Raw genomic sequence first — 25713 nt, forward strand, 5'->3', positions numbered from 1 at the left:
TCCTTCAAGGTAATATTGGACTTTCTCACACCAAAGATGGCCACCAAACCTTCCTTCTCTATCTAGACATATTTGCACTCTGCATCCGCCAAGTCTTGGAAGCATACACTAATGGGTATAACTCTCCATTGGACCATCTGTGAGCCAAAGCTACGATTGTGGGGAGGCATCACATGTCAGCAACAGATCTCACTTGGGATCATACTGTGCCAATACCTTAGACGATGATAGCTGCTACTTCACTTACGTAAAGGCTATGAGCCCATTTCCAAGGATGACACTTTTTCAATAGCAAGTGACTAGGATGGAGGCCAGGTTACGTATGAACACTCCATAATAACCCAAGGACAGACCTAAGCTTCAGTACTGATGTGGAGCATGGGTCTTTGATTGCCCTCATTTTATCTTCCAATGTTCGTAACCTGGTCATGTCAACTCTGGTACCACAACTTGGTCACTTGCACTGCCTGGAATACACACATTTTCCCTTCTAAGGTGACTGCCGACTTGAGAAAATCTAAGGTCTATGCCCAAGTTCCCAAAGTTCTCTTATTGGTCTTCCCTGTTATTAGCACGTCATCCAGATAAACAGTGGCCATGCGCAGACCTTGTAAAAGGTTCTCCGTTATTGGCTGAAAAATGGCACAGGCTGATGATACCTCAAATGGCAATCTTGTATATTGGTAGAAACCCTTATGGATATTGTCTGCAGTACACTTCAGAAAGTCCTCCTCAAACTGCAATTGCAGGTATGCATGACTCATGTCCAGCTTTGTGAACAACAGCACCCCCGCTCCCTCAGCTAGCTTTGCATATAGGTCCTCTATGCAAGGGATTGTGCATTTATCTGGATGTGAGAACAACGAACAAACAAAACAAAATTATAGCACAGGAACAAGCCCTTTGGCCATCCAAGCCTATGCTGATCCAGATCCTCTAACTAAACATGTCACCTATTTTCCAAGGATCTGTATTCCTCGCTCCCTACCCATTCATGTATCTATCGAGATAGTGTCATTTAAGATCTATCGTTCCGTCCCTACCACCTCTGCTGGCAATGTGTTCCAGGTACCGACTACCCTCTGTGTAAAGAACCTTCCACGCATATCTCTTTTAAACTTTTCCCCTCTCACCTTGAACTCCTGACCCATAGTAATGAGTCCCCTATTCTGGGAAAAAAGCTTCTTGCTATCCACCCTGCCTATATCTCTCATGATTTTGTAGACCTTAATTAGGTCCCTGTCAACCTCTGCCTTTCTAGTGAAAATAATCCTAATCTACTCAACACATTCTCCTCGTGTCTGCATGGGTTTCCTCTGGGTGCTCCGGCTTCTTCCCACAGTCCAAAGATGTGCAGGTCAGGTGAATTGGCCAAGTTAAATTGTCCATAGTGTTAGTGCATTAATCAGAGGGAAGTGGGTTACTCTTCGGAGGGTCAGTTTGGATTGTTGGGCTGAAGGGCCTGTTTCCGCACTGTAGGGAATCTAATCTAATCACTTCATTGCTAATGCCCTCCCTACCAGGCAATATCCTGGTGAACCTCCTCTGCACCCTCTCCAAAGCAACCACATCCTTTTGGTAATGTGATGACCAGAACTGTACGCTGTATTCCAAATGTGGCCAAACCAAAGTCCTGTACAACTATAACATGACGTACCAATTCTTATACTCAGTACCCTGTCCAATGAAGGAAAGCCATGCCTTCTTGACCACTCTATCAACTTATGTTGCCACCTTCAGTGTATAATGGACCTGAACACCCAGATTTCTCTATACATCAATTTTATCCAGAGCTTTTCCATTTAACGTATAGTTCACTCTTGAATTGGATCTTCCAAAATGCATCACCTCACGTTTGTCCAGATTGAATGCCATCTGCCATTTCTCCACCCAACTCTCCAATCTCTCTATATTCTGCTGCATTCTCTCACAGTCCCTTTCTGTTTCTGCTACTCCACCAATCTTAGTGTGATCTGCAAATGTGCTAATTAGACCTCCTATACCTTCCTCCAGATCATTTGTGTATATCACAAACAGTGGTCCCAGCACAGATCCTTGTGGAACACCTCTGGTCACAGTTCTCCATTTTGAGAAACTCCCTTCCACTACAACTCTGTCTCCAGTTGCCCAACCAGTTCTCTATCCATCTAGTAAGTACAACTGGACCCCATGCGACTTCACTTTCTCCATCAGCCTACCATGGGGAACCTTATCAAACGCCATATTGAAATCCATGTATATGACATCCTTCCCTCAATTAACTTCGTCATTCCCTCAAAGAGTTCTATTAAGTTGGTAAGACATGACCTTCCCTGCACAAAACCATGCTGCCTAACCCTGATAAGCCCATTTTAGTCCAAATGTCAATAGATCCTATCCCTCAGTATCTTTCCCAGCAGCTTCCCTACCAATGACGTCAGGCTCACCGGTCTATAGTTAAATGGATTATCCTTACTACCCTTCTTAAACAAGGGGACAACATCAACAATTCTCCAGTCCTCTTGGACCTCACCTGTGTTCAAGGATGCTGCAAAGAAACCTGTTAAGGCCCAAGCTATTTTCTCTCTTGCTTCCCTCAGTAACTTGGGATAGATCCAATCCGGACCTTGGGACATATCCATTTTGACGCCTTTAGAATATCCAACACTTCCTCTGTCCTTATGCTGACTTGACCTAGAGTAATCAAACACTTATCCCTAACCTCAGCATCCGCTGTGTCCTCTCCTTGGTGAATACCAATTCAAAGTACTCATTAAAAATCTCACCCATTTTCTGACTCCACACGTAATTTTCCTCCTTTGTGCTTGAGTGTGCCAACCCTTTCTCTAGTTACCCTCTTGTTCTTTATATACAAATAAAAGGCTTTGGGATTTTCCTTAACCCTGTTTGCTAAAGATATTTCATGGCCTCTTTTAGCCCTCTTAATTCCTCCTTTACGATTGGTCCTACCTTCCCAATATTCTTCCAAAGCTTCATCTGTTTTCAGTCACCTAGACCTTACGTGTGCTTCCTTTTTCCTCTTCGCTAGTCTCACAATTTCACCTGTCATCCATGGTTCCATAATCTTGCCATTTCTGTCTCTCATTTTCAGAGGAACAGCTTTCCCAGCTTTTGCCGAATTTTGCTAGAGTTGGCCTTACCCCAATTTAGCATTCTTCCTTTAGAACCACTCTCGTCTTTGTCCATGAGTATTCTAAAACTTATGGAATTGTGATAACTATTCCCAAAGTAATCCCCTACTGAAAGTTCAACTACCTGACTGGGCCCATTCCCCAATACCAGGTATTGGCCCCTTCCCATGTTGGACTATTTACATACTGCTCTATAAATACCTTCCTGGATGCTTCTTACAAATTCTGCTCCATGTAAACCTCTAACACTAAGTGAATCCCAGTAAATGTTGGGAAAGTTAAAATCTCCCATTACCACCACCACCCTGTTAATCTTACATGTTTCCATAATCTGTCTACATATTTGTACCTCTGTCTCATGCTCACTGTTGGATCACCTGTAGTACAGCCCCAACATTGTTACTGCACCTTTCCTATTTCTGAGCTCTGCCCATATTGCCTCACCTCTTAAGTCCTCCACAGTGCCTTCCTTTAGCACAGCTATGATATTCTCTGACCAGTAATGCAACTCTTCCACCCCTTTTACCTCCCTCTATCCTGCCTGAAGCATCTGTATTATGAATATTCAGTTGCCAATCTTGCCCTTCCCTTAACCAAGTCTCAGTGATAGCAATAACATCATTCTCCCAGGTACTAATCCAAGCCCCAAGTTCATTTGCCTTACCTACTACACTTCTCGCATTAAAACAAATATGCCTCAGAAGCAGTCTATTGTTTGTTTAAAATCGACACAAAGGCAAACCAACGGGTTGGATTTTCACAATACACCCAGTGCTACCCATTCCATAACCTATACTAGTTTGTTGATTCCTTCCCTTTTGAGCCTTCTGATTTCTGTCTCTACTTTTGCCCAGAAGGCAAATGGCACTGGATGGGCTTGCAGAATCGTGGAATTGCTTCCTGGTCAACATGCAAAGTAGCCTTGATCCTTTGATAGTCCCTGGACTTTGAAAAACGTCCAAGTATTTCATTGAGAATTCATTCAGGCAGCCATTTTCTAATCAAAAATGTTGTGCCAATCAAGATGAATCTTTCTCAGCAAATTTTGTCCCATCAGGCTTAGGCCTTAAGCCTTTTACTACAATCAGTGGTAACTGAACCAGCTGCTTCTCATGAGACCAGAACCAGTACCCTTAATCTGTAAAGATTCCCCATTATGGGTTCTCAATATAGCAAATGTCATGGAGTCCAACGTGAATTTTGTTAAGGACTGGTTTCCCAATCACTGATAAAACTGTACTGGTGTCGAACTCCATTAGAACCGGGTGACATTTTAACCTGACGTTTATTTTGATTGATTATGATTTGGATGTTGCTAAGCAATTTTACTATTCCAAACAAGATGTAGGAGAGCTTTTCAGGGTGTACACTAATCTGGATACTATGAGATCTCTTGATGAATTGAGGTCTAGTAGGAGTCTTTTGCTGTCTAAAGTCTGCATTTAGGCAACAACTACAATGGCTTGCCAACCCAGATCCTGAAGGAAATGTTAACCATTTGGCCAAGGCTTGGCTTTGTTTTAGGGTTTTGCTGTGGACTGACCTGGAGTCTGTTCAGATTATGACCTAAGTGAGGCTATGCAATTGGCTTTACTCAAGTGGTGACCCCCATGTCAGCCTAGCAAGGGTGTCCAATTCCATCAGCATAATCAGTAACTGAAATGCTCCACTTGCTGCATTTTCTAAGGCCAGTTGTAGTGCCTGTTTGAAGACCACTTGGGCTTCAGCTTTTGCATGGTTATATCATTAATCCCAGATTCCAAATGATCGCTTAGAATCTCGTTAAGGGTTAAACCAAAGTTACATGCTGTTGCTAGTCATCCCAACCTTGTCAAAACTCCCGACATAAATTCCCCATGCTCTTGAACTTCTGAATAAAACCAATAGTATCTCAGAATTAGAGGAGCTTTGGGGCCGTAATATACATTAACCCTATTTATTGACTCTTGAAAGGTTTTAGTATCTGCTGCCTTAGGAAAAGCAAGCTCCTAAAAACCAAAAAAAGCTGCAGGTCCACAAGATTTTCATTTGCCCCAATACTTTTTGCCCAGAAAAAATAATGAATTTTTTCCACATACTGGACCCAATCTTCAATGGCAGAATCAAAAGAGTCAAGCTTCCCAAATAACAGCATGATGCCAGAAATGCTTATCTCAAAAGAGAACTGTTGCGAGCGAAATATTTCAGTAATGTATTTTTTCTCTCGTTGCCACTGAAATAACTCGAAAGAGGTTGGTATTCAGTTACCAAGTCACAATTTATTTACATGTGCATAGTACTTGACACTGTTCCAGCTTCCTCAGAGCCAGCTCTCACAGTGAGCAGAACCTCTGACGTTCTTGTCTATTCTTTTTGAGATTCACCAGGGTATGACCTGGGATTCAACAGTATAGCACTGAAGAGAAACCGGATTGGCCGCAGTTGTTTTCCTTAGAGCAGAGAAGGATGAATGGACCTGATATAAGTCTATGAAATTAAGAGGAGCATAGTTACAGAATATAAAAAGAAACATTTCCCCTTTGGACCTATAGGGGTCAATAACCACAGGTTATACATTCAAGGTTAGGAGCATGAGCTCGTGAGAGAGTTTAAGGGAGAATTTATTTATGTCCCAGAGGCTGGTGAGTGAAACAACTGCATTGTGTCTGGTATCCCATCACCAACTCACCCTTTATTTACATGTGGAGAGGCCTTAACACTGATCCAGTTCCCTCAGAGCCAGCTCTCAGAGTGAACAGAAATATTATTGTTTTTTTTTCTTTTTTTACACCTGAGTGGCCAGTGACAAGCAGTGCCCTTCACAAAGGGCAATGCTGTGTGATCAAACAGTGAAGGGGAGGAATCTCTATTTATTTATTTTTTTTTTTTTTCCTTTTTTTAACCCCCACACGACCGCCTAACTGCAGTAGTGCTTATTTTTTCCCCAGCACCCATGGTGTGTGTGTGCAGGTGTGAGACACAGTGAGAGACACAAAGTGCATGAATCTTTATTCAATTTCCATCACCAAGAAGATAGGAAAACATCCGGGTGGCCAGTGACAAGCACTGCCCTTCACATCAAAGGGCAATGCTGTGTGATCAAACAGTGAAGGGGAGGGCAGGAACTAAATCAAAATAGAGTTGTGGGGGAAATAATGCACTCCACTCCCTGCAGCACCCACCTCTTCCTGAACAACTCCAGGGTGTTGGTGGACACCGCATGCTCCTTCTCCAAGGACACCCGGGCTATAACGTAACTGCGGAAGAGGGGCGGGCAGTCGGCCCTAACGACCCCCTCCACGGCCCGCTGCCTGGACCCGTTTATGGCCAGTTTGGCCAGGCCCAGGAGCAGACCCACGAGGAGGTCTTCAGACCTGCCCTCTCTCCTCCGTACCGGGTGCCCGAAGATCAGGAGCGTGGGACTGAAGTGCAACTGAAAGCAGAGGAGGAGGTTTTTGAGAAAATCAAAAAGGGAGTGCAAACGCCCACACCCAATATACATGTGGTCCACGAACTCCACAGCGCCACAGAACAAGCAGTTAGGTTGGGAGTCCGTGAACCACCGCAATCTGCGGTTGCAGGGGACTGCTGCGTGCAGCACCCTCGACCCCAGATCCCCGAGAGGAAGGGGGAGGACTCACGCGTAGAGAGCCCTCCATTGGGGATCCCCACCGCCCGGTGGCAAAACGTTATCGATTATCTTTTTTTTTCTTTCCAACTCTCAAAAAGGAAAACACCCGAGTGGCCAGTGACAATCTCCTGTTTATATTTTTTTAAGGGCAATGCTGTGTGAGTCTCCTTTATTTTTAACCCCCACACTACCGCCTAACCGCGGTAGTGCTTATTTTTTTCCCCAGCACCCATGGTGTGTGTGTGCAGGTGTGAGACACAGCGAAAGACACAAAGTGCACAAATCTTTGTTCAATTTCCACCACCAGGAAGATAGGAAAACACCCGGGTGGCCAGTGACAAGCACTGCCCTTCACATCAAAGGGCAGTGCTGTGTGATCAAACAGTGAAGGGGAGGGTAGGGACTAAATCAAAATAGAGTTGCGGGGGAAATAATGCACTCCACTCCCTGCGGCACCCACCTCTCCCTGAACAACTCCAGGGGGTTGGTGGACACCGCGTGCTCCTTCTCCAAGGACACCCGGGCTCTAACGTAACCGCGGAAGAGGGGTAGGCAGTCGGCCCTAATGACCCCCTCCACGGCCCACTGCCTGGACCTGTTGATGGCCAGTTTGGCCAGGCCCAGGAGCAGACCCACGAGGAGGTCTTCAGACTTGCCCTCCCTCCTCCGTACCGGGTGCCCGAAGATCAGGAGCGTGGGACTGAAGTGCATCCAAAAGCAGAGGAGGTGGTTTTGAGAAAATCAAAAAGGGAGTGCAAACGCTTCAGAGCGTGGGACTGAAGTGCAACCGAAAGCAGAGGAGGACGTTTTTCAGAAAATCAAAAAGGGAGTGCAAACGCCCATACCCAATATATACATGGTCCACGAGCTCCACAGCGCCACAGAACAAGCGGTTGGGCTGGGAGTCCGTGAACCACCGCAATCTGCAGTTGCAGGGGACTGTTCGTGCAGCACCCTCCACCCCAGATCCCTGAGAGAAAGGAGGAGGACGCCCGCGTAGGGAGCCCTCCACTGGGGATCCCCACCACCCGGTAGTAAAATGTTATTGCTTATTTTTTCTTTTTTTTTCTTTTTTTTACATAGGCAAACACCCAAGTGGCCAGTGACAAGCACTGCCCTTCACATCAATAGAAACTCCTGTTCTTTTTTTTAACCGCCACACTACCACCTAACCGCGGTAGTGCTTATTTTTTTCCCCAGCACCCATGGTGTGTGTGTGCAGGTGTGATACACAGTGAAAGACACAAGGTGCACAAATCGTTATTCAGTTTCCACCACCAGGAAGACAGGAAAACACCCGAGTGGCCAGTGACAAGCATTGCCCTTCAAATCAAAGGGCAATGCTGTATGATCAAAACAGGGGAGGGTAGGGACTAAATGAAAATAGAGTTGGAGGGGGACGTTATTGTTTATTTTTTCCTTCACTAAAGGCAATGCTGTGTGATCAGTTTTTAGATTTTTTTTTCCCTATGTATTTTTTTTTCTTTTTTTTCCTGTTTCTCTTTTTTTAATTAAACCCCCACACTACCACCTAACTGCGGTAGTGCTTATTTTTCCCCCAGCGCCATGGTGTGATTGTGTGTGTGTACGTGTGAGACACAGTGAGAGACACGAGGTGCACGAATCTTTATTCAATTTCCTTCACCAGGAAGATAGGAAAACACCCGAGTGGCCAGTGACAAGCACTGCCCTTCACATCAAAGGGCAGTGCTGTGTGATCAAAACAGTGAAGGGGAGGGTAGGGACTAAATCAAAATAGAGTTGGAGGGGGACGTTATTGTTTATTTTTTTTACTTTTTTCTTTTTTTTAATCTCCTGGTTATATTAACCCCACACTACCGCCTAACTGCGGTAGTGCTTATTTTTCTCCAGTATCCATGGTATGTGTGTGTGTAGGTGTGAGACACAGTGAGAGACACAAAGTGCACGAATCTTTATTCAATTTCCACCACTAGGAAGATAGGAAAGCACCCGAGTGGCCAGTGACAAGCACTGCCCTTCACATCAAAGGGCAGTGCTGTGTGTTCAAAACAGTGAAGGGGAAGGTAGGGAATAAATCAAAATAGAGTTGGAGGGGGACGTTATTGTTTATTTTTTTTTCTTTTTTATTATTTAACCCCCACACTACCGCCTAACCGCGGTAGTGCTTATTTTTTCCCCAGCACCCATGGTGTGTGTGTGTGTGTGTAGGTGTGAGACACAGTGAGAGACACAAGGTGCACGAATCTTTATTCAATTTCCACCACCAGGAAGATAGGAAAGCACCCAAGTGCCCAGTGACAAGCACTGCCCTTCACATCAAAAGGCAGTGCTGTGTGATCAAAACAGTAAAGGGGAGGGTAGGGACTAAATCAAAATAGAGTTGGAGGGGGACGTTATTGTTTTTATTTTGTAACTGAAGTAATTTATTAAGCACATTCCACGTTAAAAGCTTGAACTGATAAACAATTTTCTGTACATTTATAACAGTCTTTATGAACTGTCAAGACGCACATACTTATTTCCACTGGAAAGTTTGCAGGGTTCAGGGGTTGCAAACATAATTCCATGATATAATCATCGCATCCCAGCGCTTCTAGAGCATCAGTCGTACGGTCTCATGATAGGGTCCACAGCTGTGAGCAGTAACCATACTCGCAGAGTACAGCCAATGTCAAAACAGCTCCTTAATCCTCAGATCCTCGCATTCCTGCTACATGGTTCTGCAGCTGACAACTGAAAAAAATCCTTTGTAGTGACATACTCGGCACGTTATTGTTTATTTATTTTTTCTTTATAGATTCATGTTTACCTTTAAATTCCATATTGTTATCGAATTCAACTTCCACGGTAGGATTTGAACCTGTGTATCCAGAGCATTAGCTAGGTCTCTGGATTAGCAATCCAGTGATAATACCACTAGGCCATTGCCCCCCACCCCTGTTATTGCTTATATCTGTCGGCCAGGGCTACTGATTGGACCAGGTTAACAGCCACTATCAGAGAACTCATATGCTATCAGGTCCACCTGGCTGACCTCGTTACAATCACTACAGCAAGGATATGGTGGGATTTGAAAATAAGGGTGAGAGTTTTAAGATAGAAGCATTGCTTCACTGGGTAGCCAATGTAATTCAGTGAGGACAGGGATCTTGGATGAATGGGATGGTGTAAATCAAGACACATACTGCAGAGTTTTGGTGATCTAAATTTTACAGCAACTATTATGTGTTAGGTTAATCAGGAGTAGATTGAAATAGTCATGTCAAGTGATTCCAACGATATGGATGTTGTTTTCAGCAGTAGAAGTATTGAGTCAGAATCGTCAGGCAAGATTATGCAAGCAGGAGGTCTTTGTGATCATGCAGTTATGTAGCTGAAAGTTCATCCAGGGGTCAGATATACTTCCAAGGTTGTGAGCCACCTGGTTCAAGTTTAAACAGTTGCAGGGAGAAGGATGAACTTGTTATGTAGAGAAGGGAGTTTACAGTAGGAATGAAAACAATAACTTCAGTGTTTTCAATATTTTATTGAAGACATAAACTTGTCTTGGAAGCAATTCAAGCAAGGTTCACAAAAGCTGATACCTGTAATGAAGGACTGTCTTATGTCGAAACATTTCATAGGCTAGTCTTACACTTAGAGATTAGAAGAATAACTGGTGAATGTAACGAAATGTATAAAAGTTCAAAACGGTCAATGGGGTAGATGTTAAGATCATATTTTTCCATGTGAGCCAAGCTCGAATTAAAGACATTTTAAAAATAAGGAAAGTCCTGTTTAAGATAAGACATGAAATTTCTTCTCTGAGGGTCATAGATCTTTGGACTTCTCCTTTGAAGCGCAATGGAAGTTGGATCATTGGGTCCATTCAAGGCTAAGTTGGTTATACTTTCAATCCACGAGTTATGGCTGGGGTTGAGATGGTGGTTAATCTGGGTAATTTATCTATTATTATGCTATGGAAAAAGATGTTGAAAAATTATGTTAAGTAAGCAAAAAATCTGACTTCAACAAAAAGTATAGTCCCAGTAATCAAGTCGTAAAAATTCTCTTTTGCAGTCCAAAAATTTACTAAATGAAGTTAAGAAGAAGGAAAAATTAATGAAGACAATGGAGAATAAGGTAAAAACAAAAAAAAAACCTTTGTAAAACTTAAATACACATAAACAAATCATATTAATTATATTTTCAAGCATATATCCAACAAACTGAAGTACTGACTAATGTATGGCAGCAGTACACAAAAAGAGTATGTGTGTCGCTTGGAGGCAAAGATGGATGGGAATTGCTGTTAATTAGAAGCAAGGAAAATTATTGTAGACCTTTGTGAATTTAACAGAAAAGCTTGATTCCTATTTTTTAACTGCATTCAGGCTCTAATAGTGATTTTCATTTTCTTCCATTTCTGCTTATTTTTTAATGGTCTGGACAGAGAATCTCAATCCACCACGTCTTGGAATTAGTCTGCACAATAGTTGAATTAATTTTATCCTGTGCTTAAATTTAAGATCATTGTTATTTTAAGTTCTTTCTAAGGTCTAACCCTTCTTTTTCAGGAGATAGTGATTTAATACTGTCACCTCATGTAAAAGCAATTCATTTTTCAGTTGAGCAAAGTATGAGATCCCTGATTGGGATTGTTAACCTCAGCCATTCAGGGAGCTGTGGCTGACAGATTTAAACAGGAGTCTCAGAGTCTCATCACTCTAGGGACTGACATTGAGTTAGCTGGTCAGAATCCATGTACTGTGCTCATGTAAACAAAGGGTGATTTGCTGATGGGATACTGGCTTCTGTGCAATTATTTCAGTGGTGACGAGAGAGAACAGTATGCAGCTGAGGAAAATGCAAACAAATGGGGCATGTGAGCTACAGGGCACCCCAATGGAAGTGGACGTCCTCATCTCTATGAGCTTGGAAAACACCACTTGAGTGTAGGCAATTGCAGAGCTTCACATAGGATATATTCTGAGCAGAGGGAGCTAGGTCAACCCACAGCACAATCCCTAAACAAGGCCATTTGCTCACCCAAATGGCGAAAATGTTCTTCAGGATCCGGGTCAGCAAGCCATTGTGGTTGCTGCCAGTATGTGGACTTGAAACAGCAAAGGAGTCCTATGAGGTCTGACTTGAGTAAGAGAACTCACAGGCCGGTATGCAGGAGAGTGCACAACCTGGAAAGTCCATCTGAATGGGGTTTGGAAGAGTTAAATTGCTTCACAACATCCAAATCAGAACCAATCAAAATTAACATCTGGTTAAATGGTCATCCAGTTCTCATGAAGGTCAATATTGATGCAACTGTATCAGTGTTTGCAGAACCTGTCTTTAACAAGATTCACTCTGTACTCCAACCATTAGGTGTGCGCAAGGCCTCAGCCAGTCTGACAACATGTACTAGGAAACCTTCACAGTTTAAGGGTACAATTTTTGTTTTGGTCTCCTGTGAGAAACAGTTGGTACGATTACTACTGATTGTTATAAAAGGCTTGTGCCCAAGCTTGATTGGGTGGAATTGGTTGAGAAAATTCGCCTTGACTGGCTCAACATTTTTTGATTAGAAAATGGCTGCTGAGTGAAGTCCAAAATAAGATTAGATTCCCTACAGTATGGAAGCAGGCACTTTGGCCCGACAAGTCCACACCGATCCTTCAAAGACCCATTTCCCTCTGACTAATGCACCTAACACTATGGGCAATTTAACAAGGCCAGTTCACCTGACCTGCACATCTTTGGACTGTGGGAGAAAACCCACACAGAGAGAATGTGCAAACTCCATGCAGACAGTTGCCTGAGGCTGGAATTGAACCTGGGACCCTAGAGCTGTGAGGCAGTAGTGCTAACCACTGAGCCACCATTTGATTATCCAGCTGTTTTCAGGAAGGTTTAGAGACTATCAAAGGAGGCTAGGCTACCTTGCACTTTGACAAGAAAGCAATTCCATGATTCTGCAAGGCCCCTCCAGTGCCATTTGCCTTAGCTGCTAAAGTCAAGGCAAAAATCAGGAGGCTGGAAAGCGAAGGAATCATCAAACCAGTACAGTTTGAGGAATGGGCAGCACTGATCGTGCCACTTTTGAAGTCTGACAGCTCAGTTTGCCTTTGTGCAGATTTTGAGTGAATGATAAACTGCTTCTGACAGCTGAGTAAATACTCAGGCCCTCACATAGATGACTTGTATGCGAAACTGGCCATGGAGCTGTCCTTCACAAAGCTGGACATGAGCCATGCATACCTGTAATTGTGACTAAATGACGAGTCCCAGGCATATGCTACAATTAATATCCATAAAGATGTATACCAGTATATAAGATTGTGATTTGCCTGTGCCGTTTTCCAGTGGACATTGGACATTTTCCAAGGTCTGCTCCAGATTGCCATTTATCTGCATGATATGCTAATAACTGCTAAGACCAACAAAGAGCACTTGATTCCTCAGGAACCTGTGCCCAACAACCTTAGCCACCTCCAGAATTTATGTTATATGTCCTTCAGGGCGGAAAATGGTGGGCTCTCTGCAGACTGCTGCTACACATCATCCACCTCTTTTTCTTCAGCCACTGCCCGAACATGTCCAGCATTGATTATTTGCTACTGGGTAGTGGGGTTCCCGACTGGAGAGCTCTCTATGCAGGTGTCCTTCCTCTCCCTTAACAACCTAGTGTGGAGGCTGTTGCACTCAGCAGTTCCCTTCAACCACAGATTCATGGACTCCTAGCCCAATTGCTTATTTTGCGGTGCTGTGGAGTTCGTAGGCCATGTGTTTATTGGGTATGGCCACTCCCTTTTTAGTACCTGAAAAACCTTTTGTTATGTTTTTGGTTGCACTTCAGCTTCACATTCCTGACCTTTGGCCATCTGGTACAAAGGGGTGTGGCATATTGGAGGATCTCCTCATGGGTCTACTCCTGGCACTGGCCAGGCTGACTATAAACAGGTCTAGGCAGCGGGCCTGGAGGGAGTTGTCTCTGCTGATTGCCTGCCCATGTTCCATGGTTATGTTCAAGTCTGGGTGTTATTGGAGAGGGAGCATGTTGTATCCACCAATTCTCTTAATGCCTTTAGGGAGAGATTGGGACCACGTGCTTTATTTGGTCCCTTCAATTTTTGATACAAACACTGCCCTTTTCTGGCTTTGGTTGGTAATGTTTCACTAGCAATTTGGGTGTTTTCCTGGTGGTGGAAAGTACAGAATAAATTTCTTGCGCAACGGTGTCTTTTTACTGAGTCACAGCACATTCGCGCACAGCCATGAGTAGTGTGGGAAGAATATAAGGACGATTGCTGGGGCCCCTTAGGGTGTAAAAAAGATGAAATGAAAAACAAAGAGTACTTGGAGAATTTGGACATAGCGCTTAAACATCTCAGAAGGGAAAAATGTGTTTTCCAGGTACCCCAAATGACCTACTTGGGCTATGTAGTCAACAAGACTAGGTTACAATTGTAGGAAACTAAAGTGAGGGCAGTCAAATGTGTCCTGGCTCCCATATCTGTACCGATGCTCAGGTCTTTACTTGAGTTGATGAATTATTACAGGAAATTCACACATAACATGGCCTCCATCTCAGCACCCTTACACCCACTATTGAAAAATAATCAGGCTTAGAACTGGTCATGTAGCCAAGAAGTAGCTTTTGGGGAAGTGAGAAAGCAGCTATTGTCATTTAAGGTGTTGGCCCAGTACAATCCTAAGTGAAATGTGGTGCTGACATATAATGCCTCCTCACACAATATCCGGGTAGTGTTGGCTCACCGATGGCCCAATGGATAGGGGTTTATTTGCATAAAATAGGGAGGGGGGAAGGGTAAGGAGTAAACATTGGGTGGGAATAGAACCCAAAGAGAGAGAAAAGCAGTTGGACAGACAAAGGAGTGGATAACAATCTGGTCAGGAAGTGAATAGTTATTGATGGGGACTATTAATGGCTAATAATGGGAGTTGTGATAACAATAGTTTATGGAGGGGTTGGAATAAGGACATGGGAGAGCTTAGGCCCTTACATTATTGATCTCACAAGTTTTCAGTGTGGCGCTACTCCTTCGTCAGGTGAAATTGATATGGAGACTTCACATGATGAAGGAGCAGCACTCGGAATGCTTGTGATTTCAAAAAAAATCACTACAACCCGTGACTTCTGACTTTGTCCACTCCAGTCCAACACTGGTGCCTCCACGTCATTATTGAACTCAATATTAAGTACAGGAAGCTTACAGGATCCCGAATGGAAAATGAGGTGCTGTTCTTCCTGCTTCCTGCAGCAAACTTGAGACAGAGGTGTTGGTCAGGCAAGTGTTCTGTGAAGTGTCACCTGGTCTATGCTTCATTTCCCCAATGTAGAGGAGCCCATAATGTGAGCAGTGAATGCAGTAGACTGGATTGTGTGATATGCAGGTAAAGCGCTGTTTCGTCTGGAAAGTATGTTTGGGCCCTTGGATATGGAGGAGGGAGGAAGTAAACAGACAGGTGTTACACCTTCTGCAGTTGCAGCGCAAGGTGCAGTAAGACTGTGAGGGTGTCTGAGAGGGAATGTTCCCTGCGGAAGGCTGACAAGGGAGGGGATGGCAAATGTGTCCAGTGGTGGCACCTTGCTGGATGTGGCAGAAATGGCAGCTAATGATCCCTTAGATATGATAGTTGTTGGGATCGTAGGTAAGGAGAAGGGGGACTCTATCATTGACGCAGAAGGGAAGAGAGGCGGTGAGGACTGAAGTGTGCGAGATAGGTCAAACCTAGCTGAGGACCCTGTCAACAACAGTACTGGGAAATCTGTTGAGGAAGAAGGTGGAAATTTCAGAGGCTCTCTTGTCGAAGTTGGCCTCACTGGATAGAGAGGGAGGAACTGGGAGAATGGAGTGGAGTCTTTACTGGAAACAGGGTGCAAGGATGTATAATCCAGATAGCTGTGGGAGTCGATGGTTTTATAGTGGATATTAGTGGCCAGTCTATCCCCAGAAATGACAACAGAGATGTCAAGGAACGGAAGAGAGGAATCAGAGATTGACCAGGTGAAAGTGAGAGTAGGGTGGAAATTGGAAGTGAAATCGATAAACTTTCCCAATTCCGGATGCAATAGAGAGGCAGCACCAATGATATAGTCGCTATATCGAAGAAAGAGTTGTGGGTGGGGGTCGGAATAGACTGGAACAGGAATGTTCCACATACCCCACAAAGGGGCAGGCATAACTGGAGCCCATGCACTTACACATAGCCACCACTCTGACCTGAAGAAAATGAGAGGAGTTAAAATGAGAGGGTTAGATCTGAGAGCACAGAGTGCATCAGTTCTCAGGAGGATAGGTTGGAATGGGTAGGGGTAGCAGAAAGATTGAGCTGACCAGTATCATGCCAACAGTTCTGAATGAACAGAACGAGTACAGATAAAATGCCAGAGGAAGGAGTCCTGGTGGAGGGAGAGTGTTGCAGCAGGTTGAAGGGATTTGTGAGACAGGGAGAGGACTCCTATCCAAAGAAGCAAAGGCAACGGAAGAAAAGTTCACTCATGGATGCCAGAAATTCATTAAGGTGGGTACGCAGTGAGATAAAGCTGTAACCTTTGCTGAATACAGAACGTTCAGCATCAGAGAGCAGAAGGTCAGGTGGGATTGTGAATATGCTACAGGAGGTAGGGTTGGAAGCGGGTATGGAGTCAGAAGGAAGCGATGTAGCAGGGAGGAAGATTCTGGAGCCCTATAGGTATACAGATTGTTATCCAGTCCTGTACAACTGCTCTTCTGTCTCTTTGGGATAACACTGGAGCCTGAACTGTGAAATTAGACAAATGGATCACTATGGAGATAGGCTGGAATACATGAAGGTACCTCAACATGTAGGAGTCCCTGAAAGATATAAAATAAAATCTTAGATGATAGGGCAATAGTTTCTACCGATTAGCGGAGGCTCTCCAGTGGCAGTATTGGATCTGTGGTGCAACAAAATTATCCTTGATTGGACCGTTAATTATCCAAATTGGCTGCAACATCTTTGTTTACCAGGCATCTATTCCAGACCACCTCCCCCGCCTCCAATCTGCTACGGAGAAACTTCCCCAACGCCATGACTGAGTTAGGAATCATCCTGACACAATGCCCCAGCATTTTCCAAACCATTTCCTCCAAGGCTATTATGCTGGTGCCAGTAAAATCTTGACAAGTTATTAGAAGAGGACAGGGAACAGTTAGGCAGAAAAAAGTTGAAGAAAAAGATCAATTTATAAGGAAAACACAGCTGAAACAGGTAAGGGGTACCATCTACTCTACCTTTTTCCTTTGTTGCCATGAAAAATTAATAAAAATATGAACAAATCAAACAAACATTCACCTGGCCCTTATTGTGCTTTTGCCAATGTACTTCTTAAGACCATGTCTTACGTTTTCACTGGCCACATCAAATTTGTTATTTTTCACTTGTTTCACATACAAAGGTTTAATTAATGCCATTGTAATTCTAGCTGAACTGCATGAAAAAGCAACTTGAAAATAAGAACAAATCCAATGAAGAACTAAATCAAGAGGTACAAAACATTGCTGAATTTATATTTGATAGAAATGATGAATAACAAAGTGTTAACCTTAGTACTAGAAGTGCTCTAAAAATGGAGACTGATTTTACCATTTTTTAAAATAGAAATTTAGAATGTACATGTTCATGGAGTATTTTTCAGTCCTAAATTATTATTCAAACGATTTGATTTTGTGACGATTTTCGCTCCTGAGGCAGGTTGATTCTGCAATCTGACTGAGGTGAAAGTGTACAAAGTAGTCATGTTTTCATTTCTGCTGGGTGGGATTTGGTGACCCCAAAAACAATGTGGAGGCACCGTCAGAGAATTCTAAAGACTGTCTGAAAGCCAGCCTTGGCGATCCAGGACTAGTTTTTACCTGTCACCACACCTTTCCCAAATGCTGCTCATGCCCCATACATGGACCTATTCCTGCCATGCCTCTTGACTCACCTCTGGTCCTTTATGGCCTCTGTGGCAACCTGTGTCCCTCTATCCATGATTCCAGCTCTTTATAACGCAAATTCTAAACTATGCAATGTACCCACTATTCTTTGCATTTAGGGATTGCCCCAAAAATAACCAAACAATTGTTGTCACCAATTTTGTTAGGTTAAAAGATGGACAGCATTCCGTTTACAAAGAAATCTAGATCAGTTGCCGACATAATTCGTCACATATTGATTATCCAGCAAGTGTTGTCCAATTGCAGAATCACATGATGTTGCACACTGTGTTGCAAGTGAGGGCTTATTGGGTATAAGCGGTACGTTGCTTGTTGTGAATACCCAAAAGGATGTGCTGTTGACATGATCCACCAGTCTTTGAGATATATAGCCAACAAAATAAACATCTCATTGACACTGAAATTCATATAGTATGTTACTCTTGTGTGATAGGCAACTTTTTTTTTGGCTTGAATACAGCATCCTATTACTGGTAAACATCACTTGTGTAACCACTGCATAGTAACACTGTGAGACAGCTAGCTACATTTGTTGCTCAAACTTTGAAAATACCTTGCCTTTCCAGGGTGAATCTGAGATAGTCTGGGCACTTTTCAGGTATTTGTTTATTGCGGTTAATGAGTTTGCACAAAATATGGTGAGAAATAATCTGATAATTAGCCAATATCCCGCAGGATCGATTTAAGTATCAAACTCAGCTGAAAACATGGGTTATTTGATTTAAATCATAGACATTTATTCATTTTATTAATTTTGCTCTTTTTAATAGTCTTTGAAGGTTTTAATTCTACTCTGCTGTGAACATAGAGATAAGGAGGCTGATTTTATTAGGCTACCATAGGAGTCTCAATGTATATACTGATCAGTGAAGATAGATTTGCAGTAGAAATAGCAACAAAACCCAGCTGAAATGGGCACCTGATGAAGGAGCAGTGCTCCAAAAGCTTGTACTTTCAAATAAAACTGTTGGAATATAACCTGGTGTTATGTCATTTTTAACTTTGTCCACCCCAGTCCAACACTAGTGCCCCACATCATCTCTACAATCATGAGTGACAGAGCACGTACTTTGTTGGAGATGTATGGAGTAACACCAATAAAGTGAATGTGAGGAAGGAGAAAAAAAATGATGGCTGTTACCTGGGTGGACCTGAGAAAGTCATTACTTTTCATGTATTGCTAAATGGTTTTTAGCTCATAAAGTTACATTTTTTTCTTATTCCAATAACACATACCAAACTAAATCGTACCAACTGAAATATTTTTTATTGTTGTGTATTACAAGCTTTCAGATCTAATTCCCAATTGAAATTTCCAGCATTCAATTTAATATTTGGAAATTCAGACATTTTAAATGAACATATGAAGTGTGTTTCCTGCAGCAGCTTCACCTCACTGGAATTATGAGAATCAAAGCTAAGTTTGTGTTCAAATATAAGAGATGTTGTATTATGTTCTTCAATTATAAATGTATTTTACTTTATCATTTCCCTTGATAGAATAAGAGCTTGAAAAAGAAACTTATAGAAGAAACTAAGCACTGCAATGTTTACAAAACTGAGGTATGTAAAAACAAAGTCCATGACAGATATCTGTAGCAGCTTAGTTGGCTTCATTTGCTTTAAAATACAGAATGTGAAAGGGATACAAAAATTGCCTAAATGTGTGACACAGGAGGCAATTGGATCTTGACGTTTGACTTCTTACAGGTTTGAAGTCAGCCCTGACTAATGGGACACAAGTTACCTCTTTGGCTTCTGTTTTAATTTAAACTTAGGCATACTCCAGTTGCAATGGTCGATTGTCCTTCAGGACAAGATTTCACCTAAGTTGATATGGTCACTAAAATAACTAGTATGGTAACAAATTTTTTAAAAAAGCATATTCAGTATTATGTGCACTTCTGAAGTTAGGTATATTTTAGGGGCACACCAGCAGATGATTTATTTGTTATCAAACCAGATCTGAGGGCACAAACGACAATATTTGTAATTCACTATTGCAGCTGAAACTACACTGCTTGTTGAAATAAAAAGGAGAATTTGGCTTTGTTCATGTAAAAAATAGTGGTAGATGCTCAGGTATTTGTTTATATCCTGCACAAAAATTCTATCCATTGACATTGCTTCTTTTTGTGGAATGAAAACTTAGGTGGGGTATGCTATGGACAGTCAATCCTGTAGTCCCTTTGTCAAGGATAATCAGCAGTTTTGTTAAGACAATGTCATGTATTACTAACTTAATTTAACTTTTTGAGGAAATAACAAGTAAAATTGATGGAAGTAGTGCAGTAAATGTTGTAATATATATTTTAACAAAGCATTTGACAAGGTTCCACATAGCGGACTAGACAGAAATATTAAAGGCCATGTTACAGAGGGTGTGATAAGTTGAAGTGACAGGAAATAAACATTAATGGCTGACTGATATTTTTGTGAATAGGGAGCAGTTTCCAGTGGTGTTTGACTTGTCTCATTGTTGAGTCCCCTACTGTTTGTGGTAGATGTTAATGATTTAAACTTAAACATGAATGGTGTGATTTGGAAGTTTGTAGAAGGCACAAAAATTATCCATGTAGTTGATAGTGTAGAGGATGGCTTTCATCTGCAGGATAACAGCAATTGTTTGATTAGGTGAGTGGATAAGTGACATATAGAATTCAGTTCAAAGAAGTGCAAGCTTGTGCATTTGGCTTGGGCAAACAAAATAAGAGAATACACAATAGACAAGAGCTTAATGAGAACGGTCGAGGAAGTGGCCTCCTTGGAGGGCATGTGCACGTGTTCTTGAAAGTTGCAAGACAGCTGCATTATCTAGTACAGTGGTCTTACATGAAGCTTTCCTTTATTGGGTGAAATATTGAATACAAAAGTAGAGCTGCAATGCTGGAACTATATGAAACACTGGTTAGATCACAGCTTAGGTTCTGTATGCGGTTCTGGTCACCACATTACATAACGACACAATTGCTTGTCTGTAATGATATTCAAGTCCCATCACTATCTGGGTTATCACGAAAGATAATGATTTAATCAAAGTTCCTAATTTACCTGTCTGATGTAGTCAAATTAAAAGCAATCACTGACCACATTCTGTACATAACTGTTTACTACAAATAAAAAGTTCTAACCAAAAGTTTAAAAAAAACTATAAACTTGGGGCAGCATAGTGGCTCGGTGCCTCAAATTGTCTGGGACCTAGGTTCAGTTCTACATTCTGGCAACTACTTGCGGTAAGTTTGCATATTCTCCCCGTATCCTGAGTTTCCTCCGGGTGCTTTAGTTTCCTCCCACAATCCAAAGATGTGCAGGTGAGGTGGATAGGCCATGGGTAAATTGCCCCAAAATGTCCAGGGATTAGCTATGGTAAATGCAAGGATAGGGTAAGGGGGAGTGGCCCCAGGTGGGATGCTCTTCGAGGGTTGGCATGGACACGATGGGCCGAATGGTCTGCTTTCACACTGTTCTATCAATATATAAGTCTACTAGTTGGATGCAATCGAAATCTGCATCTCCATTCTGTCAACTAGATTTGTTCAATACATTTGCATAAGTTATATGACACTTTGATCTTTTACTTATAAAATCTGTTCAATGTATTCTCTCTCACTCGCTACCTGAGAAAGGAGCAAGGCTCCGAAAGCTCGTAGCTTCAAATATACCTGTTGGACTTTACCCTGGCATCGTGTGAGTTTTGACCTGACCCCCCCCCCCCCAACCCAGTTCAACACCGACATTCTACATCACATTTTTAATGGTTCTGCTACCTCCTCGCTAAATTTCTAATTCCACTCCATGCTCCCCAACCAACCCGATACACTACAGGATATGAATGAATTAGTTTTCAGCTTCTTCCAAGATGATGTTAGTAAACTCACTCAATCTGTAGCTTATTTTTATATTAAACAGATGACTGAATCATGGTCAAGACTCCCCTGTCTTCAGATAGTTGGAGACCTGATGTAATCTAACAGATTCATGTCAGGACTTCTCAGAACCCATGATGCACTGACTATCTGGTGACTGCCTGAAAATTGATATCTCTGATAGAAATCTGGAACATCTGTAAAAGCTTCCATCTCTAAGTTAAATTTTTTACCCGAATAGTTAGCCAAGAAAAGTTATAGAAATTAAAATCTCCTCCAATTTCTGGCTTCCTATTGGATTGACTCAACACAACACAATCACTCAGTCACTCACAGAGATCCAAGCCAACTCTAGGACATCCACTCCCAAACATTGGACTGGATACCCTCTCCTCATACCCCTGATACCTGACCCATTCCACCTCTCAACCAGTTACCTGGCATCTGAAACCCCTACTCACCTGGTATCCATCTCTTTACTCACCTACCACATTACCCTTTTACCCAACTGGTATCTTACCCTTCACCAACCTACTACATTTATCCCCCACCATTTGGCTCACACCCCCTCATCCACATGGCATCTACACCTCTCCACTCACTTGTCACCTGTACCACTCCCTCACCTGACTCCTTACCCCGCTCATGGATTGATACCTTTTTTCTTCACTTGCATACTTAACTTTCATCTTAAAATAACTGTCAAAAGTGGCTTTGGGTTTTTCAACCTATTAAATGCCACAGCCAATGTTGTTTAAAAAAGGACAACAGTTTTAGCATCAATCTATCACACCACTGTCAGGTGGTTTGCTGAACTACTTCATTTATGAAGACCCTGTCTCAGGTTCAGCTGCAAAAATGCTGTAAACGTATGTGGGCAACATTTGTTTATCTGGGTGGAATTTGGGATTCCGAATCAGATTGGACTCATGTTATCTGAAGCAGATATTCACATTTTGTTACCCTAGGACAACTGGCAGGAAAGCCCCTTATTTCATTTAATTTGTAGCTTTTCCCAAATCCAGGATGTCATTTACTGCACCGATGCCACCCTGCATTCCCACCGATAAGCCTGATGCTTTAAATTCTTTGAATCACAAGGACTTCTACTCAATTAATGTATACCTGATCATCAGGATCTTATCACGCTGACCTGGATCTACTTTCTGAACAGATGTCACAATGTTATTTACATTGTGCCAGTTCTTCTGAAGATATATGGAGTTTGAAGACAGCTGCAGATAGGTTGTGTGAGTGGGCAAAAATCTGGCAAATACCATATAATGACAGAAAATGTGAAATTGTTCAACTTTGGCAGAAAAATGAAAAAGCTTAATTAAAGTTACTTAAATGAATAACTGTTGCAGCATTCCAAGGAGCCAAGCTGTCTAGGTGTTCTAATGCATGAGGCACAAAACTGTAGTATATAGATGCAGCATGTAATTGAGAAGGTTAACAGGAAACAAAATCTAGATAAGTGAATTGCATTTAGACTGGTTAAGAATAGAACCTTAGTTGTTTTTTTTTCAACACTTTTGTAAATATTGTTACAGCATCAAATTTTGGGGAAAATATAAAATGATGTACGATTAAGAAGTAAAAGTTTTTAAGAAATACTAATAAGGCAAAGACATAAGATTATCCTTTCCAAGTAAAAATAGTATTATGATTTCTTACAAAACTGAACCAAGTCCTCCGTACAGTGCTTCTTTGGCTAATTCCTTCCAAGTAGGCTCTTTGCCTCAAAGATATGTTCACCTTCTAGCCATGTCATCAAAATGGGAGCTCTTTTGCACTGGCTGCAGCAACATTTCTTTCAACTTCTCCATGAAGCAAGGATCCTGATTTTTGCTGTAATATTCTCAGAAATGTCCTCAACTATATTCGACCAATGTTCAAAACTACAGGTGCTTTATAAGCTTTTGCATGGATTGGAACACTCTTGCAACATTTACATTGCCTTTGCATATTGAGTGAGCTCTCAGCCACAATTTCTCCCAATGTTACCCCTGACCAATAACTCTTTTTGCCTCTGAAATTGCAAGAATCGTGTGATGTATTACAATGTAAAACTGTTTCAGTAATGAACGCAGAAACTGTTATTTTTGGATCCAAACACTGAAGGGTGTCTCTGGCTAGGTCAGCATTTATTGCTCATCCTGAATTGCATAAAGGACAATTAAGAGTCAACCACGTTGCTTTGGTTCTGGCTTCACATGTAAGCCAGACCAGGTAAGGATGACAGATTTCCTTCCCTAAAGGACTTAAATGAACCAGACTGGTTTTCCTGACAATCAACAATGGTTTCATGGTCAACATTGAACTCTTAATTCCAGATTCTTTATTGAATTCAAATTCTACTATCTGCCATTGCAGAATTTGAACCCAGATTCCTTGAACCTCAGCTGAGTTTCTGAGTTAATAGTCTAGTGATGATACCAATAGGCCATTGTCTCCCCTGTAACCTATTCATGGTTGAAATAATGGAATTGAAAAGGCATAAAGTTTATATCTGAATTTCAATAAGGATGACTAAGGTAATTCAAACCTCTGTCATCAATGGTGAATTAAAGGAAGGGTGATGGAGAAAAGGTCAGAGTTATTTAAGTTCTGTCCAGCTGTATGAGGCAGGTTTCAAAGATAAGATGAATAAGATTTTTCAAATGCTAGTAATTACTGGAAATAGCTTAGGTGATCGTTAAAATAATTTAATGTCAATTATTTGTATTTCTCTTCACTGCATAATATGTATAACTCTAAACAATATTTTGATAAAAATAAAAGTTAATTTATCTAACAATGCTTCTGTTCAAAAAAAAGATAGAACAATTGAATTTACAATTAACGAGTCTCAACAAGCAATCTGAAGAAACTATTCAGAGCCTTGAGAAGGCAGTTGAAAAGGAGAAGCTTGACAATGAAAAATTAAATGGAGAGGTAATTCATGTTAACATTACAAATTTTGTTGATGCACCAAAATCTAACTAAGGTAATGTTGATTTTAATAGATAGTGAATGTGACATCAAAATGTTTACTGTAAAGCTGAAAATTTTCAGTCCTTCCAATATAATTTGCCAATATGAAGCAGAGTTATCAGTGAGGCATGGGATGGCTAGTCTGAGTTCTCATCTATTTCAGAAATGAATCATTTATAGGGTCATCAGATATATTCCCGAGGTTATCTGTGTGTCATGCTAACCATGAACAGAAGTGAAGGTCAGGGTTGCGGCCTGGACTTTTGTTGGGTTTCTGGTTTGTGGTCAATAATTTGCTGATTTTTAGGTGGTTCGAATCACCTCCCGATCCCTGGTTCTGACACTGGACTTGTTTAGGAATGTGAAATGAAGAAGGCAGTAGACAGATGTTTAAGGCAAAATAATGTTTGTGTTTATTTAAAGGTAAGTATAATACAAGAAGTAAAAGGCAATTGCAATAAAATAGTGAAAATAACACAATTATACAGAGGACAGTAATTAAATACATTATCAAACAGAGGCTAAAACACTATTAGAAGCTAAACAGCAGTTTTAATCACAGGCACTTTAATCAGACTTCCTAACCTTGGGGTTCCTGCACTGTCACCACATCCCTTCACCCGCCACCAGCTACCTAGGTTGGAAAACTTTGGGGCCTTGGGAATTAAGTTTACCACTGGCAAGAATTCATGATTTTGAAGTGCAGGGGGCTGTTCCTGCTTGCCATTCCTCTTGCCTCGAAGAAGATTTTGGATGGTGTATGCCTTCGGTCTGGGTTGAGTCCATTGATGCAATAAGTTACAATTTGGATTTATCAGGTGAGGACTTGATTCTTCTTGCTTTCTTGTTTTTTGCGAGCCAGTTTTCAGCTCAGGATGTACCTGAGGCTTTGTGGTGTCGGTTGGGTTAGTAGTTTTCAGAGTTTGTCAGTTCTCAGGTGTGCTGGTCATGGTCAGTTGCCGTTGGTTCCCCTGGTAAGGAGCAGGCCTGTGACAGTAGGTCTTGGAATGACTGTCAAGATCCCTCTTCTGGATATAGCTATGCTGATAGTTCTTAGGGCGAATCACACTGGGATCCCTCTTCCAGAGATGGCTCTCGATGCAATAGCTACCTGGGATTCTTCCCCTGGCGATAGCTCTTTGGGATCCCTCTCCCAGTGGTTGCTGTGTGGAAAAGCTCTTGGG

At 42.0% G+C, this 25713-nt stretch overlaps 1 protein-coding gene across 1 annotated transcript in view; it reads left to right on the plus strand.

Moving 5' to 3' along the window:
• The first annotated feature begins 10788 nt into the window (after positions 1 to 10788).
• LOC122562948 (synaptonemal complex protein 1) overlaps positions 10789 to 25713 on the plus strand; it is a 60576-nt gene continuing 45651 nt past the window's right edge. The window contains exons 1-3 of the mRNA XM_087973812.1: positions 10789 to 10845; positions 17171 to 17233; positions 19188 to 19250. Coding sequence (XP_087829938.1) covers positions 10825 to 10845; positions 17171 to 17233; positions 19188 to 19250 — 147 coding nt within the window. The 5' untranslated portion in view covers positions 10789 to 10824. The remainder of the gene's footprint in view (positions 10846 to 17170; positions 17234 to 19187; positions 19251 to 25713) is intronic.

The sequence above is a fragment of the Chiloscyllium plagiosum genome, unplaced genomic scaffold (genome assembly GCF_037043375.1).
Source record: "Chiloscyllium plagiosum isolate Xiang-an unplaced genomic scaffold, Cpla_swu_hap1 HiC_scaffold_26, whole genome shotgun sequence".
In the NCBI taxonomy this organism is placed as follows: Eukaryota; Metazoa; Chordata; class Chondrichthyes; order Orectolobiformes; family Hemiscylliidae; genus Chiloscyllium; species Chiloscyllium plagiosum.